This window comes from Tupaia chinensis, unplaced genomic scaffold (genome assembly GCF_000334495.1).
Source record: "Tupaia chinensis unplaced genomic scaffold, TupChi_1.0 Scaffold000184_1, whole genome shotgun sequence".
Lineage (NCBI taxonomy): Eukaryota > Metazoa > Chordata > Mammalia > Scandentia > Tupaiidae > Tupaia > Tupaia belangeri.
The window spans coordinates 5752688-5766368 of NW_006159659.1; the positions used below are offsets into that span (position 1 = coordinate 5752688).

At 37.0% G+C, this 13681-nt stretch overlaps 1 protein-coding gene across 6 annotated transcripts in view; it reads left to right on the forward strand.

Annotated features, from left to right (window-relative positions):
• HYCC1 (hyccin PI4KA lipid kinase complex subunit 1) overlaps nucleotides 1–13681 on the forward strand; it is a 114976-nt gene that overhangs the window by 26699 nt on the left and 74596 nt on the right. For 5 of the 6 annotated variants that reach the window (XM_027771123.1, XM_014587137.2, XM_027771121.1 and 2 more), the window contains 2 exons: nucleotides 839–982; nucleotides 11518–11596. In XM_027771123.1, coding sequence (XP_027626924.1) covers nucleotides 11546–11596 — 51 coding nt within the window. In that variant the 5' untranslated portion in view covers nucleotides 839–982; nucleotides 11518–11545. Of the gene's footprint in view, nucleotides 1–838; nucleotides 983–8630; nucleotides 8661–11517; nucleotides 11597–13681 lie in introns of those variants that run through there. The other variant, XM_006146676.3, reaches the window with a different exon arrangement.

Sequence of the window (13681 nt, forward strand, 5' to 3'; positions counted from 1 at the left end):
GGAAGGCAGAGACTAAACTCTACTTCTTTAGGAAAGAATGTCTATGGGACCAGCAGGTGGCGTGGTGGTTAAGGCACTGGACACTCCCACATGGTTGACCAAGTTCAAGCCCTGGACCTGGCAGCTTGCTTTCTCACCTTCCCTCTCTTTCTCTGTGTCTCTCTCTCCAGTCAAATTAAAATAAATAAATGAATAAATTAAAAAATTAAAAAAAAATCACTTGAAAAAAGAGAATGTCTACATTTATTATTGAGAAGTCTTCTGTAAGAAAGGATGATTTATCTCATTATTTGTAATCATCATAATCTTAATCATTTGTATTTATTATCTCATGTAAATTTATTTTATACTTTGGGTTATTATTCAATACTATAATATTTGTTTTGGTGCTCAAATTGTTCCAGCTTTGGCCATTGGGTGGTATTTCAGTTTGGCTTAATATTTAAGAATATAAAATTGCCCTGACCAAAAGGTTTGAGAACAGATGGGGTAGGTTGTGATATTGGTTATGATCATAGGATTGAGTATCTGAGGTAGGAAGGTAATATTGTTGGACAAGGATCCTAGGCAGGAAAGAGTTCAAGGTATAAAAAAAATGACTTGGAATTCACATAACAGTAGTAGTTTGAGAGTGACAGTGAGCCAGGAGCTAAAATCATCTAGAAATGAAGGAGAGTGATGGAGCACTGCAGGGGCAGAGGGTAGATTGACTCAGATGACAGCAACATGAGTTTCAAAGTAGCATTGGGATAGTTCTGGGGAGGGGGTAGAATGATGTGACATGGTAATAAGGAGGAAGGACACCACTTTACCTCTAATACCTGTGTTTTTCTTCCAGGGTTATGTGAAGAAAAGCAATCATCTTTGAAAAGTTTATATGCTGAAAAAGTAGTGTCTTCTGAAAAAAAAAAGAAAACGACATTCAGAGAACTGTTGAAAATATTAAAGGATTTTGCTGATAAGAGACTGCCAATTCCAGAAGGTACAGTGGAAGGATTTCCTCCCTCCTGAATTAGGAATAGATGAGAGATGAGAACAAAGTAGAGGACGTATTAAGTTATGTTGGGAGATGAGTGGACCTGAGAGTCTGTAACTTCTTGTGGTGCCTGGCACGAAAACAGATGAAGGGAATACTGTATACCTAAAGCACACAGTGGTGGTTAGACTGAAAGTTTCAGGGTAGGAAAGCATTGCTCATGCTCCCTTTTGAGCTCTGCAGGAGACAGAAGTATCGAGGGAGGACACCAACAGTTGTCCTCTGAGCTTGCATGCGTGCTATACAACGAGAGCTCCCATTTGATTTTTATCATTAGAAGTCTGGAGCTGACTAATGTGTAGTAATATACTGTCATCATTCTTTTTTAAAAAATTATTTATTTATTTATTATTGTTTGCTATAGTGCACATGCATTTGCCAGAGAGCGGCAGAAACACACACACACACACACAAGACACACACACACACACACACACACACACACACACACACACAGAAAGAGAGAGAGAGAGAGAGAGAGAGAATAGTGAGAAAGCAAGCTGCCAGGTCCAGGAATTGAACCATGTGGGAGTCCAGCACCTTACCATCATGCCAGTGTCGGCCCAGTAGTCTTTTTGTTTTGTTTTGTTTGTTTTTTTTTTTTGAGAGCTTTTGCTATAGTGAGTATGTGCTCGCCAGAAAGACAGACACAGACAGACAGAAAGTGAAGAATCATCCCCTGGAGGGATGGCCACACTGCAGTCTCTTCTCCTCCATTCTCCTCTTGAGATCTTGGGCACACACACACGTGCCCAGCATGAGTTTAAGCCACCGGGTCTGGGACTTGAACTGCTGTTGACTACATGGGAGTCCAGCGTCGTAGCCATTATGCTATCTGCTGGTCCCAGTCTTTCTTAATATATGCCATATACACAGAATAATGCATAAACTATGAATATTCAACTTGGTAAATTTTAACTAAATGTACACACCTGTATAACCCACAGCACCTAGATCAAGAAACAGAATATTACCAGAACTAAAGAGGTAAACCCCTCAAGAGCACCCACTAGCCATACTTCTAATGGAATTGATTAGTTTTTGCCTGTGATAGAAGTTTATATAAATGTAATTTTATAGTCTAATTTGTTTGCCTTCTTTTACTCAACCTTGTGACACTGATATAATTTGCTTGTTCAACATTGTATTTTGTCCTGTATAATTTCCTGTATGGTATACCATAATTGATCCATTATTTTCTCGGAGGACATTGTGTTTGTTTCTAGTTTTTGGCTGTTTAAAAACACTGGTGTTCAAAACTGTCTTTCAGAGAACTTACATCCACATATATTGGGTATATTTTTATTATTGAAATTGTGCATATTCAAGTTTTAAAAAAATGATTATTTCTTTAATTTTATTTATTTATTAATTTATTTTAATTTGACCAGAGAGAGACACAGAGAGAGAGGGAAAGTTGTAAAGGAAGCTACCAGGTGCATAACTTGAACCGTGGTTAACCCCGTGGGAGTGTCCAACATCTTAACCACCCTGTCACCTGCTGGTCCCCATGCATATTCAAGTTTTAAGAGGATATCGCCATAGAATTTTCCAAGATATTGTACCAATTTACATTCACATTAGCTATGTGTGAATATTCTGATTGCTCCACATCTTTTTCAACACTTGGTATTATCCGTCTTTGTTCTTGCTGTATTTGTGTGTGTATGTGTTTAGTATACTTGATTATGTGTTATAGTTAGCATTTCCTGGATGACTGACCAAGTTAAGCACCTTTCATTTGTAAAGTTTCTGTTTAGATAAATGAAGGTCTCATTTTTCTTTCTGAGGTGTCTTCCTTATGTTAGAGTTCCTTATATGTTCTGGATATGAAACTTTTGTCATGTACTTGAATTGCAGGTATCGTCTCCCATTCTACAGCTGTGCCTTTTCATCCTCTTAGTTGTATCTCTTATTATTTTATTTTATTTTTTTTGCCACAAAGCGAGAGACAGAGACAGTGAAGGGGAAATCATTCCCCAGGAGAGAGAGCCACGTTGCAATTCCTTCTCCTTCATTCTCCTCCTGCGATTTTGGGCATGCACATACATGTGCCTGGCATGATTTTCAAACTGCCAGGTTCGAGACTCAATCTGTGGTTGACCATGTGGGAGTCTAGCACCTTAACCACTACGCCACCTGCTGTGCCCCTTAACTGTGTCTTTTCGTTTGATTGTTTTTAAGAATGATTTATTTAATTTTATACGTCATCATTATTATTTTTTAGTTTACTACAGGGCTTGTGCACTCATTAGAGAGAGACAGAGAGAGAGAAAGAGAGTGAGAAAGCAAGCCCTAGGTCTGAGACTCGAACCAGGGTCAGTAATGTGGGAGTCCAGTACCTTACCTACCATGCCACCTACTGGCCCCCTTTGTTGTATCTTTTTATCAATAGAAGTTCTTACTTTTTTATTTTGAGAGGTTTTTTTTTTTTTTTTTTTTTTTTTGCTATAGGGTGCGTGCGCTCACCAGAAAGACAGAGAGACAGAGAGACAGAAAGCAAGAAATCACCCCCCAGGGGGGATGGCCATGCCACAATCCCTTCTCCTCCATTCTCCTCTCAGGATCTTGGGCATGCACACATATGCACCCAGCGTGAGTTTAAGCCACAGGGTCCGGGACTCGAACTGTGGTCGACTACACGGGAGTCCAGCGACATAGCCATTATGCGAACTGCTGGTCCCGGAAGTTCTTACTTTTAAGGAAGTCCAGCATATCCTTTGTTCCCTCTTATGACCAGTCCTTTTGTGCCTCTTGCTTAATGAACCTTTGCCTACCTTTTAAAATTATTTTGGAGAGGTTTTGCTATAGGGCGAATACGCTCACCAGAAAGACAGAGACAGAGAGACAGAAAACGAGAAATCACCCCCCAGGGGGGATGGCCATGCTGCAATCCCTTCTCCTCTATTCTCTCGGGATCTTGGGCAAGCACGCACAGGCACCTAGCATGAGTTTAAGCCACCAGGTCTGGGACTTGAATTGCGGTCGACTACATGGGAGTCCTGTGACATAGCCGTTAATCTAACTGCTGGTCCCGCCTACCTTAAGGTTATGAAAAATAGTCTCTTATATTTTCTTTTAAAAGTTTTGTTTTATCTTTTATAGTTAAGTTTGCTATCCAACTGGAACTTTGGGGGTCTTGGTGCTTTGTTTTCCTTCCTATATAGCTATCTAATTGACCTAGCTCTATTTATTGTAAAGACCACCCTTTACCACTTAATTGTAGTGCCACTTTTGTCGTGAATCAGATGACCGTGTGTGTATAGGTCAAGTTTTATAGTTAGCTTTGGTATCTAGAAGTTTAAGTTCTCCCTCTCTGTTGTTCTTCAAGATTACTTTGTCTTTCCTTGGTCTTCTGCCTCTCTCTCTCCATTCTTTTTTTTTTAACTGCCAGAGAGCACATGCACTCTCCAGAGATAAAGAGAGAGAGATAATTCTTCCAATGGGATATGGTCATGCCACAAACCTTTTTCCTCCATTTCTCCATCCTGTCTGGATTTTGGACATACACATACATGCACCCTGCATGTTTTTCAAGCAGCTGGACTAGAACTGCAGTTGACCATGAAGAATCTGGCTCTCAATGAACAAGTAATTAACTCCTATGTTACGGGGCCAGATCCTCTTGATTCCTTTTAATCTTAAAATTAGACTTAATTTTAACTAGTAATTTTGAATTTTTATCAAAAGTTTTACTCCTTGGGGACAAGCAGTTAGTATAATGGCTATGTCGCTGGACTCCCATGTAGTTGACCACGATTTGAGTCCTGGACCCGGTAGCTTAAACTCATGCCAGATGCCTGTGCGTGTGTGCCCAAGATCCCGAGGAGAATGGAGAAGGGATTGTGGCATGGCCATCGCCCCCAGGGGTTGGTTTCTTGCCTTCTCTCTCTGTCTCTTTCTGTCTTTCTGGTGAGCGCAAGTGCCCTGTAACAAAAAAACTCTCAAGAAAAGTTTTTCTACTTAATTCTTTGTAGCATGATATACTGTGGTTCTATTTATATTAACTTTCTGTCCTAATTTACTAGATAAAAAGTGGAATGTATTATACAAATAAAAACCCCCAAAACCTAATGTGCATTTATGTTTACTTTGCTTCACAAATATGTGTAACAGAATAAAATGAAGTGGATGTCAGCAGAAATAAAACATGAGTAGAACTGTAAAATAAAGCAATAGCTAAGATTAATCCAGGTCTGCTTTTTTTTTTTTGGATAGAGTAAGGCAGAATATTTGGGACTCAATTTTATTAGAATCTAAGTGAAGAGAATCAATTACAAGATTTATAATACCCATAATATCAAAATAAACCAGTTACTTAAAACATTTTTTTTACTCAGTACCGAAAACTGAGAATGTGAATTTTCTTTTCTGTTGGCTTTTAAAAGGGGTAATGTTATCAATCAGTGTTTTTGGTAACATTTTAGACACAATGCCAAATCTCAATTCATCCAAACACCAGTTTTTGTTTTTTTTTGGGGAGAGGTTTTTGATATAGGATGTGTGTGCTCACCAGACAGACAGAGAGAGACAGAGAGACAGAAAGCAAGAAATCACCCCCCAGGGGAGATGGTCACACCGCAATCCCTTCTCCTCCATTCTCCTCTCGGGATCTTGGGCCCGCACACATGCGCCTGGCGTGAGTTTTAAGCCACCAGGTCCAGGATGCGAACCGCGGTCGACTACATGGGAGTCTAGTGACATAGCCATTACGCTAACTGCTGGTTCCCCCAAACACCAGTTCTATAAAATTAATAATATGGTACAAATATGTAGCTTTCTGATTGTCTGACTTGATTCAAGGATAAATAGGCGATTTTTATTCTTTATTTTTACTTTATTTATTTTATACATTTAATCACTATACATCACTTAGATTATAAGTTGAATTTACCCAACATGAATACACTCTACACAGAATACAGATAATGTATACAGAATACATTATCATCAACAGATAATAATCCATATCTGTGTCCCATAAATGTCTTGCCTTTCTGTTTTCCTTAACTTCTTTCCTTACGCTCTCTCCCTTCTCCCACCCTCTTCCCACATTGTCTCCAGTATATATAACCATTTTCCTCTAATCTTTCAGTTTCCACCATAGAGTGTGGATAGTCGGTATTTCTTAAGTGGAGACATACAATGTCCGTCTTTCATAGCCTGGCTTGCTTCACTTAGTAGCAAATCTTCCGTATTCATCTACTTTCTATCAAATGCCTTTGTCTTGATTTTTCATGGTGGAGTAATATTCTATGGAGTATATGTGGTACACTTTTCCAGTCTGTTCATCTGTTTGTGGACATTTGGGTTGGTTCCATGTCTTATTAATTGTGAATAATGCTGTAATAAACATAGATGTACAAGCACTTGTGTGACTGAGGGTTCTCCTTTCCTTTGGGTAGATACCCAGGAGCGGACTTGCTGGATCATATGGTAGTTCTGTTTATAGGTCTTTGAGGAACTTTGATATTGTTGTCCACAGTGATTGGACCAATATACATTCCCACCAGCAGTGTAGGAGAGTTCCCTTATCACCACATCCCTGCCAGCACTTATCTTTTTTTTTTTTTTTGTATTTTTTAATCTTTCCCATTCTGACTGGAGTTAGGTGGTATCTCGTTGTGGTTTTGATTTGCATCTCCCTTATGGTGATGAATGCTGAGCATTTTTTATGTGCTTTTTGGCTGTTTATATGTCTTCCTTAGAGAGTTGTTTAATCGGCTAATTTTCCCATCTTTTAATTGGGTTTATCATTTTTTTTTCAGGTAAGCTACTTGAGTTCCCTGTGTATCCTGGTTATAAGTCCCTTATCTGAGATATAGTTTACAAAAATATTCTTCCATTCTGAGGGTTGTCGATTCACACTAATTAGTTTGCTGTGCAGAAATGTCTTAATCTGATATAATCCCAGTAGTATATTTCTGGGATTATTGCCTGTGCTTTGGATGTCTTATTTAAGAAGGCTTTGCCTATCCCAATGTCTTCCAAAGTTTTCCCAGTGTTTTCTAACAGTAGTTTTATTGTTTGAGGTCTAAGGTTTAGATCTTTGATCCACTTTTAGTTGATTTTTGTTAGTGATGAGAGATTGGACCCAGACTCATCTTTCTGTAGATGGATACCCCGTTTTTCCAGCACCATTTGCTAAAAAGATTTTCCTTTTCCCTCTGGATTGACTATTTGTCAAAGATTGGTTGACTTTATGTTTTGGCTTTATTTCTGGAAACTCTGTTGTGTTGCATTGGTCCACATATCTGTTTTTGTGCCAATACCATGCACATTGCCAATACTATGCATATATTTTGGGGTCAGGGAGTAAGATGTTGCCCACTCCACTCTTCTTATATAGGATTGCTTTGGCAATACAGAGTCTTTTATGATTTTAGACAAATTCTATGATTGTTTTTTCTAAATCTGTGAAGAATGTCTCTTGTAATTTTATTGGGATTGCATCAAATATGTAGATTAATTTAGAATTTAGAATCGCCATTTTTATTATATTCTCCCAACCTAGGAACATGAGATAAACTTCCACTTTTTTATGTCATTTTCAATTTCTTTTTTTTTTTTTGCCTTTTTTTTTTTTGTATCAATTGTCTTATCTTGAGTTGTAGTCAGATCTGTGTACCTACTATGTGGACAGAACCCTAACCTGTTTGCTGGCTTTAAGTCTAAACAAGTTCTCTTAATATTTTTTGATTTTGATTTATTGAAGCTAAAACTGCCTTTCTTGAAATTAAAAAAATATATTGAAAAATACCTATTTAATGACCACAGTAAACTATATAGCCTCAGTTAGGTGCTACAAACGTGTGTTCACAGATATGTATATGTCTGCTGAACTTGCTATTGAAAGTAGTTAGATTAATTAAGACATTGTTCAAATCAATAAACTGTGGGGGAAAAGAAAAAGGAATGGTAAGCAACTGCAGTTACCAGAAACAGTGTGAGAGAAGAGAGGAAATGGCAGAGGGTGAGAAATAGGGGGGAAGAAAATTTATACACACACACGCACATATGAAACAAGAAATGGAAAATTATTTGTTGACGACTACATGTATGATTAAGCCACACTATACAGTGTATTCTGGGTAGGAAATTGTATACTGTACACTGTAGTGATGTTCAGTGAATGAGTGTAAAAATCAATCAGTTAATAATCAATTTCTTTTTTAAGATTTCACAGTTTTCCTTGTAGAGGTCTTTGACTTCTGTGGTTAGATTTATTTCTAGGTATCTTATACTTTTTGTGTTTATGGTAAATGATATTACTTTCTTCAGTTCTGTCTCTGCTTGTTGTTTGTATATAGAAATGCTATAGATTTTTGTAAGTTCATTTTGTATCCTGTCACTTTACTATATTCATTTATTACTTCGAGAACTTTTTTTGTGGCTACTTCTGGGTCTTCTATGAATATAATTATGTCATCTGCAAACAGAGATAATTTAAACTCTTCTTTACCTATTTGAATGCCTTTTATATTATTCTCTTTTCTGATTGCATTGGCTAAGACTTCCAGCACTACACTGAAAAGCAGTGGAGTAAGTGGGCAGCCTTGTCTAGTATCAGTTTTTAGTGGAAGCCAGTTTTTGTGGAAAAGTTTTCAGCTTTTCCCCATTCAGGGTAAGCTATAGTTTTTACATGGATGGCTTTTATTATGCTAAGGAATGATCCTTCTATGCCAATTTTGCTGAGAGTCTTGATCATGAAGTGATGTTGTATTTATTAAATGCTTTTTCTGCATCTATTGAAATGATCATATGTTTTTTATCTTTCTTTCTGTTAATATGGTGTATTATGTCTTATGCATATATTGAACTACCTTTCATCCCTGGAATAAAACCTACCTGGTCATGATGAATAATCTTTTTTATATGTTGTTGGATATGATTTGCTAGTATCTTGTTGAGAATTTTTGCATCTATATTCATCAGAGATATTGGTCTGTAGTTTTCCTTTCTTGTTGTATTCTTATCTGTTTTGGGAATGAGGGTGATGGAGGCTTCATAAAATGAATTTGGGAGCGTTTCTTCCTTTTATAGAAATAATTTGAGTACAGTGAGGATTACTTCTTTAAAATGTTTGTAGAATTCAGAAGTGAAGCCATCAGGACCTGGCCTTTTTTTTGTTGGGAGGTTATTTATTAACTAATTTAATCTCATTGCTTGTTAAGGATCTATTCAGGCTTTCTATGTCCTCTTAAGTCATTTTGATAGATTATATATGTCCAGGAATTTTTCCATCTCTTCCAGATTTTCTTGTTTGCTGGTGTATAGTCATTCATAGTATTCTCTAATGATGCTTTGTATTTCTGTTATGTCTGTTGTAATATTGCCTGTTTCATTGTGAATTTGATTTATCTGGTTTCTTTCTTTCTTCTTTTTTAGTCTAGCTAATGCTGTGCCAATCTTGTTGATTTTTTCAAAGAATCAATTTTTGCTTTCATCTATTTTCTGTATAGTTTATTTTCTATTTCATTTATTTCTGCTCAAATCTTTATTATATCTTTTCTCCTGGCATTTTTTTTAGATTTTTTGTTGTTGTTTTTCCAATTCTTTGAGGTATAATGTTAGGTTGTCCATTTGCCACCTTTCCATCTTCTTCTTATGTGCACTAATTGCTGTGAACCCTCCTCTTTCAACTGCATTTGCGGTGTTCTATAGATTATGGAAACTTGTGTACTCATTATCATTTGTTTCCGTGAATCTTTTGATTTCAGTCTTAATCTCTTCGGTTGTTCTGAAGTCATTCAGGAGCAGGTTATTTAATTTCCATTGTATTTGTATATTTCTGAGGGTTCTTCCTGAAATTCATATCAGGTTTGATTTTATCAGGGCTAGAGAAGATGCGGTATATATGTGTTTGAGTCCAGTGACATAACCGCTGTGCCATCTGCTAGCCCTGCCAGGTACTTTAATAAGTGCTCTCGTGTACTTTTTTTTAAAAAAAGAATTAGTTTTATTTTATTTTGACTTTATTATTATTATTTTCCAATTTATCAGAGAGAGAGAGAGAGAGAGAGAGAGAGAGATTATTATTATTATTTTCCAATTTATCAGAGAGAGAGAGAGAGAATGAGAGAGAGAGAGAGAGAGAGAGAGAGAGAGAGGGAGAGAGAGAGAGAAAGACACAGTGATAAATCACTCCCCTGGGTCGGGGGATGACCCCACCACAATCAGAGGCCAGTTCCCTTAACCACCATGCCACCGGCTGGTCCCATCTCTTATGTACATTTTTAAATGTAATCTTCACAATGATTTGGAAATAGCTACTGTGGTTATCCCTGTTTCACAGGTGAAAAAAAGTAATGCAAAAATATTACCAAATCTTATACTAGAAGTAAGTAATAGAATCAGAATCCAAGTCCTAGGAATTCTCTCTCATTTCTACTACATTGCAATACTGATGAAAATGAAGAAGCCTGATGTAGGATTAATGCCTGAATTTAGAGGCTAGGAAATTCAGATGGAGTTGGTTTTCCTTTAGAAAACAGTTTCTAAGTGTATTCACTTACAGATAAATGAGTGAAGAAAACCGCATTATGTTTGGGATAAAACTTTTGTACTTTGGATTGCTTTTTTTTTTTATTTTTGCTTAAGGAAACCCTAGTTTTCTGAACAACTTTTGTTAAATACACTTATTATCTTGGATATTGTCACTTTTACTTTTTTTTTTAAAATGAATATTAAGCTTTCAAGAAACCAAGTGACTTGCCTAGATAATGTTGTAATAAACTGAAATATAGGGACCAGCAGTTAGCGTAATGGCTATGTCGCTGGACTCCCATGTAGCCGACCACGGTTCGAGTCATGGACCCAGTGACTTAAACTCACGCCGGGTGTGTGTGCGTGTGTGCCCAAGATCCCGAGAGAAGAATGGAGGAGAAGGGATTGCAGTGTGGCCATCTCCCCGCAGAGTGGGGGCGTGGGGTGGGGTGATTTCTCGCTTTCTCTCTCACTGTCTTTGTCTTTCTGGTGGGCGCATGCACCCTATAGCAAAAAACTCTCCAAAAAAAAAAAAAACCTGAAACATAAGCAAATTAAATAATTGAATGCTTTATATGAAGTCAATTTAGGATGCATATCTTTTTATATTTATATAGCTATGTGTATTTTTTTGTATTTATATAGTTTTGAAATATTTTCTGTAATTTTCTTAAGTTGAACGATCTTTTTGAAATTATTTAATTGAAATGAGAGAAAAAGGTTCAGCATATTTTGCAGCTGGTACTCTTGAAAGCTGAATGGAAATTGCAGAGCCAATTTTATATATTATGATATTTATGCATTTGTGAAAATTCTTGCATTTTAAGCATTCTTTGTGCACATTGGATTTGAAATTAATCTAGTCATGTGTGTGTAAAACTACTTTAATTTTACTAATAAGTAACTTGATTTTATAGGATTGCCTCTATATATACTAATAGCACCATAAAGAAAATGTGTTAAAAAATTCAACATTTTTCTATGTTAATTTGCAGGTCGAAGGTTTAGAACAGATGTGGAAAGATGTTCACTTCAGAGAAAGGAGTCGTGGAAGAATGGTTGTCAGAGTTTAAGGTAATATTTCTTTTCTTTTTTCCTGCCTTTTTTTTTTTTTTCTTTTTAATATAGTGATAATATTCCTAAGAAGTTTTGTCTAGGGTTTAAATTCCATTGCTTTTTTAAAATTTATGACTGAAAAGCTAAATATCTATGGAAGAAGTATATTCTAACAAATCTTAGTAGGGTGTCATTTGCACATAGCAGGGATTTTGTTTGTTTATTTTAGGATTTTTACTATAGGGCATGTGTGCTTGCCAGAGAGAACAAAAGGGAAAGTGAGAAATCCTCCAGGGAGATTGGCCTTGCCAAATCCCTTTTCCTCCATTCTCTCCTTGGGATTCTGGGCATGCACATCTACACACCCAAGATGATTTTCAAGCCACTTGAGCTGTGACTTGAACTGCAGTCAGCTGTGTGGGACTCCAGTGCCTTAATTACCACATGACCATATTCGCCCAACTTTCTACTAGTGGACCTTTCTCTAATTGGCTAATCCAGTAACTATTTAAGGGATATATAACCTTTGATTAGTTGATGAAGGAAATAAAACTTCTGTTTTCTTGTCTCATGAATTTTTCTCTGATAGTCACAACTGTGTTCCTCATACCAGCTTGCTCCTGTCCTTACATGACATGTATTCATTTGAGTTTCACAATCATGAAGCACAGGAGTGATGAGTTTAGTCTATAGCTGTCATTTTGACTTTGTCCAGCCCAAGCAGCCAAGACTTAAAGTCTAACAAAGACTGGCTTATAGATTTGTTGCAGTGAGGGAAACTGCACAACAGATACAGTGTCTCTCACTAAACAAGGAAAAGATAAAGTTACTGTAGCATTTGGAGGGGGATAAAATTTAAGTGCAATTTAATCAAAGCCTTATTTTCATGAGCTTGAAACAAAAGAGGGCTGAGTGTAATGAGTTTGACATCTGGTCTGGACTTCAAAGTGGTCCCAAGATCCTGTTGTTTTGGAAACTACAAAGTTAACTTAAAGATTGTTTCTCTGTGTCAAAACTTAGTGGTCTAGCTGGCAAGAATGGGTTGTTTTTTTTACTACTCATCTATGTTCAAACAAAGTTTCTGATAATCTATCATTTTAGACAACAAGTGTTCTCAGTTCAGTAGTTACTCAAAAAAAAGGTTGTTTTGACACTTTTCAGCTATAGCACGTCCTTGGGAAAAGCAGTATTTCTTACTAATTTTGCAGTTGGCCTGACCTGTTTCTGTTATCTAATCCTGATAAATGGCTGGGCAACTTCTTAGTATCTCAGCTTTTATAGTCATACATTGATCATACCTGTGTAGACTCCCTAAATCATCATGAAGTGATGTAGAATAGTATAAAAATGTACTGCAGGACAGTGTTAGTGTGTGCTTCTATGAGTCTGTGTAAGCTCTGCAGGCTGGAACCACAGGGGAGACCTAGATTCAATTCCCTGTTTAACCTGAAGTGTGGTTAAGGGACACACATCTCTTTTTCTGGTGATTTGGAGAGGCTGAGGCAGAAGATCTTGAGCTCAAGGCTGGACTGAGCAACAAAGCAAAATGCTATCTGAAAAAGAGCTGGTCCTGGTATGGCATCTGTAGTCCTAGCTGGAAGGCTGAGGCAAGAAGATTCCAACAGCAAGACCTTAGCTAAAAGGGGAAAAGAAATAAAAGAAAAGAAACAGACAAAAAGAATAGATTGTATTTAGTGTTTCCTGCATTTTTAAATAGTTTAATGAAATCTCTTTTCTCCTCTCTTTTTAATTTCCAAAGGGTGAGCTTGTCAGAGAGAGGGAGAGGGAGAAAGTGCCTCCAGTGGAATGTGATCATACTACAATCTCCATCTTGTTGAGATTTTGGGCACATGTGTACATGTGCCCACTGTATTTTCAAGCTCCCAGGGCTGGGCTGGGATTTGAACTACCATCAGCCATGTGGGATCTGGCTCCCTTAACCACTGGGCCATGTGCTAGCTCTTGATTAAAACTTGTGTATGTGTTTTTTTTTTTTTAATGCTAATGTTGCCTTTGTGAATAAACATTCATTTAAGGTGATTTTATTTCATTTTTTTCCTTGCTTCAAAAATATTTAATATTGTCATGATTTTGCAGGGGACA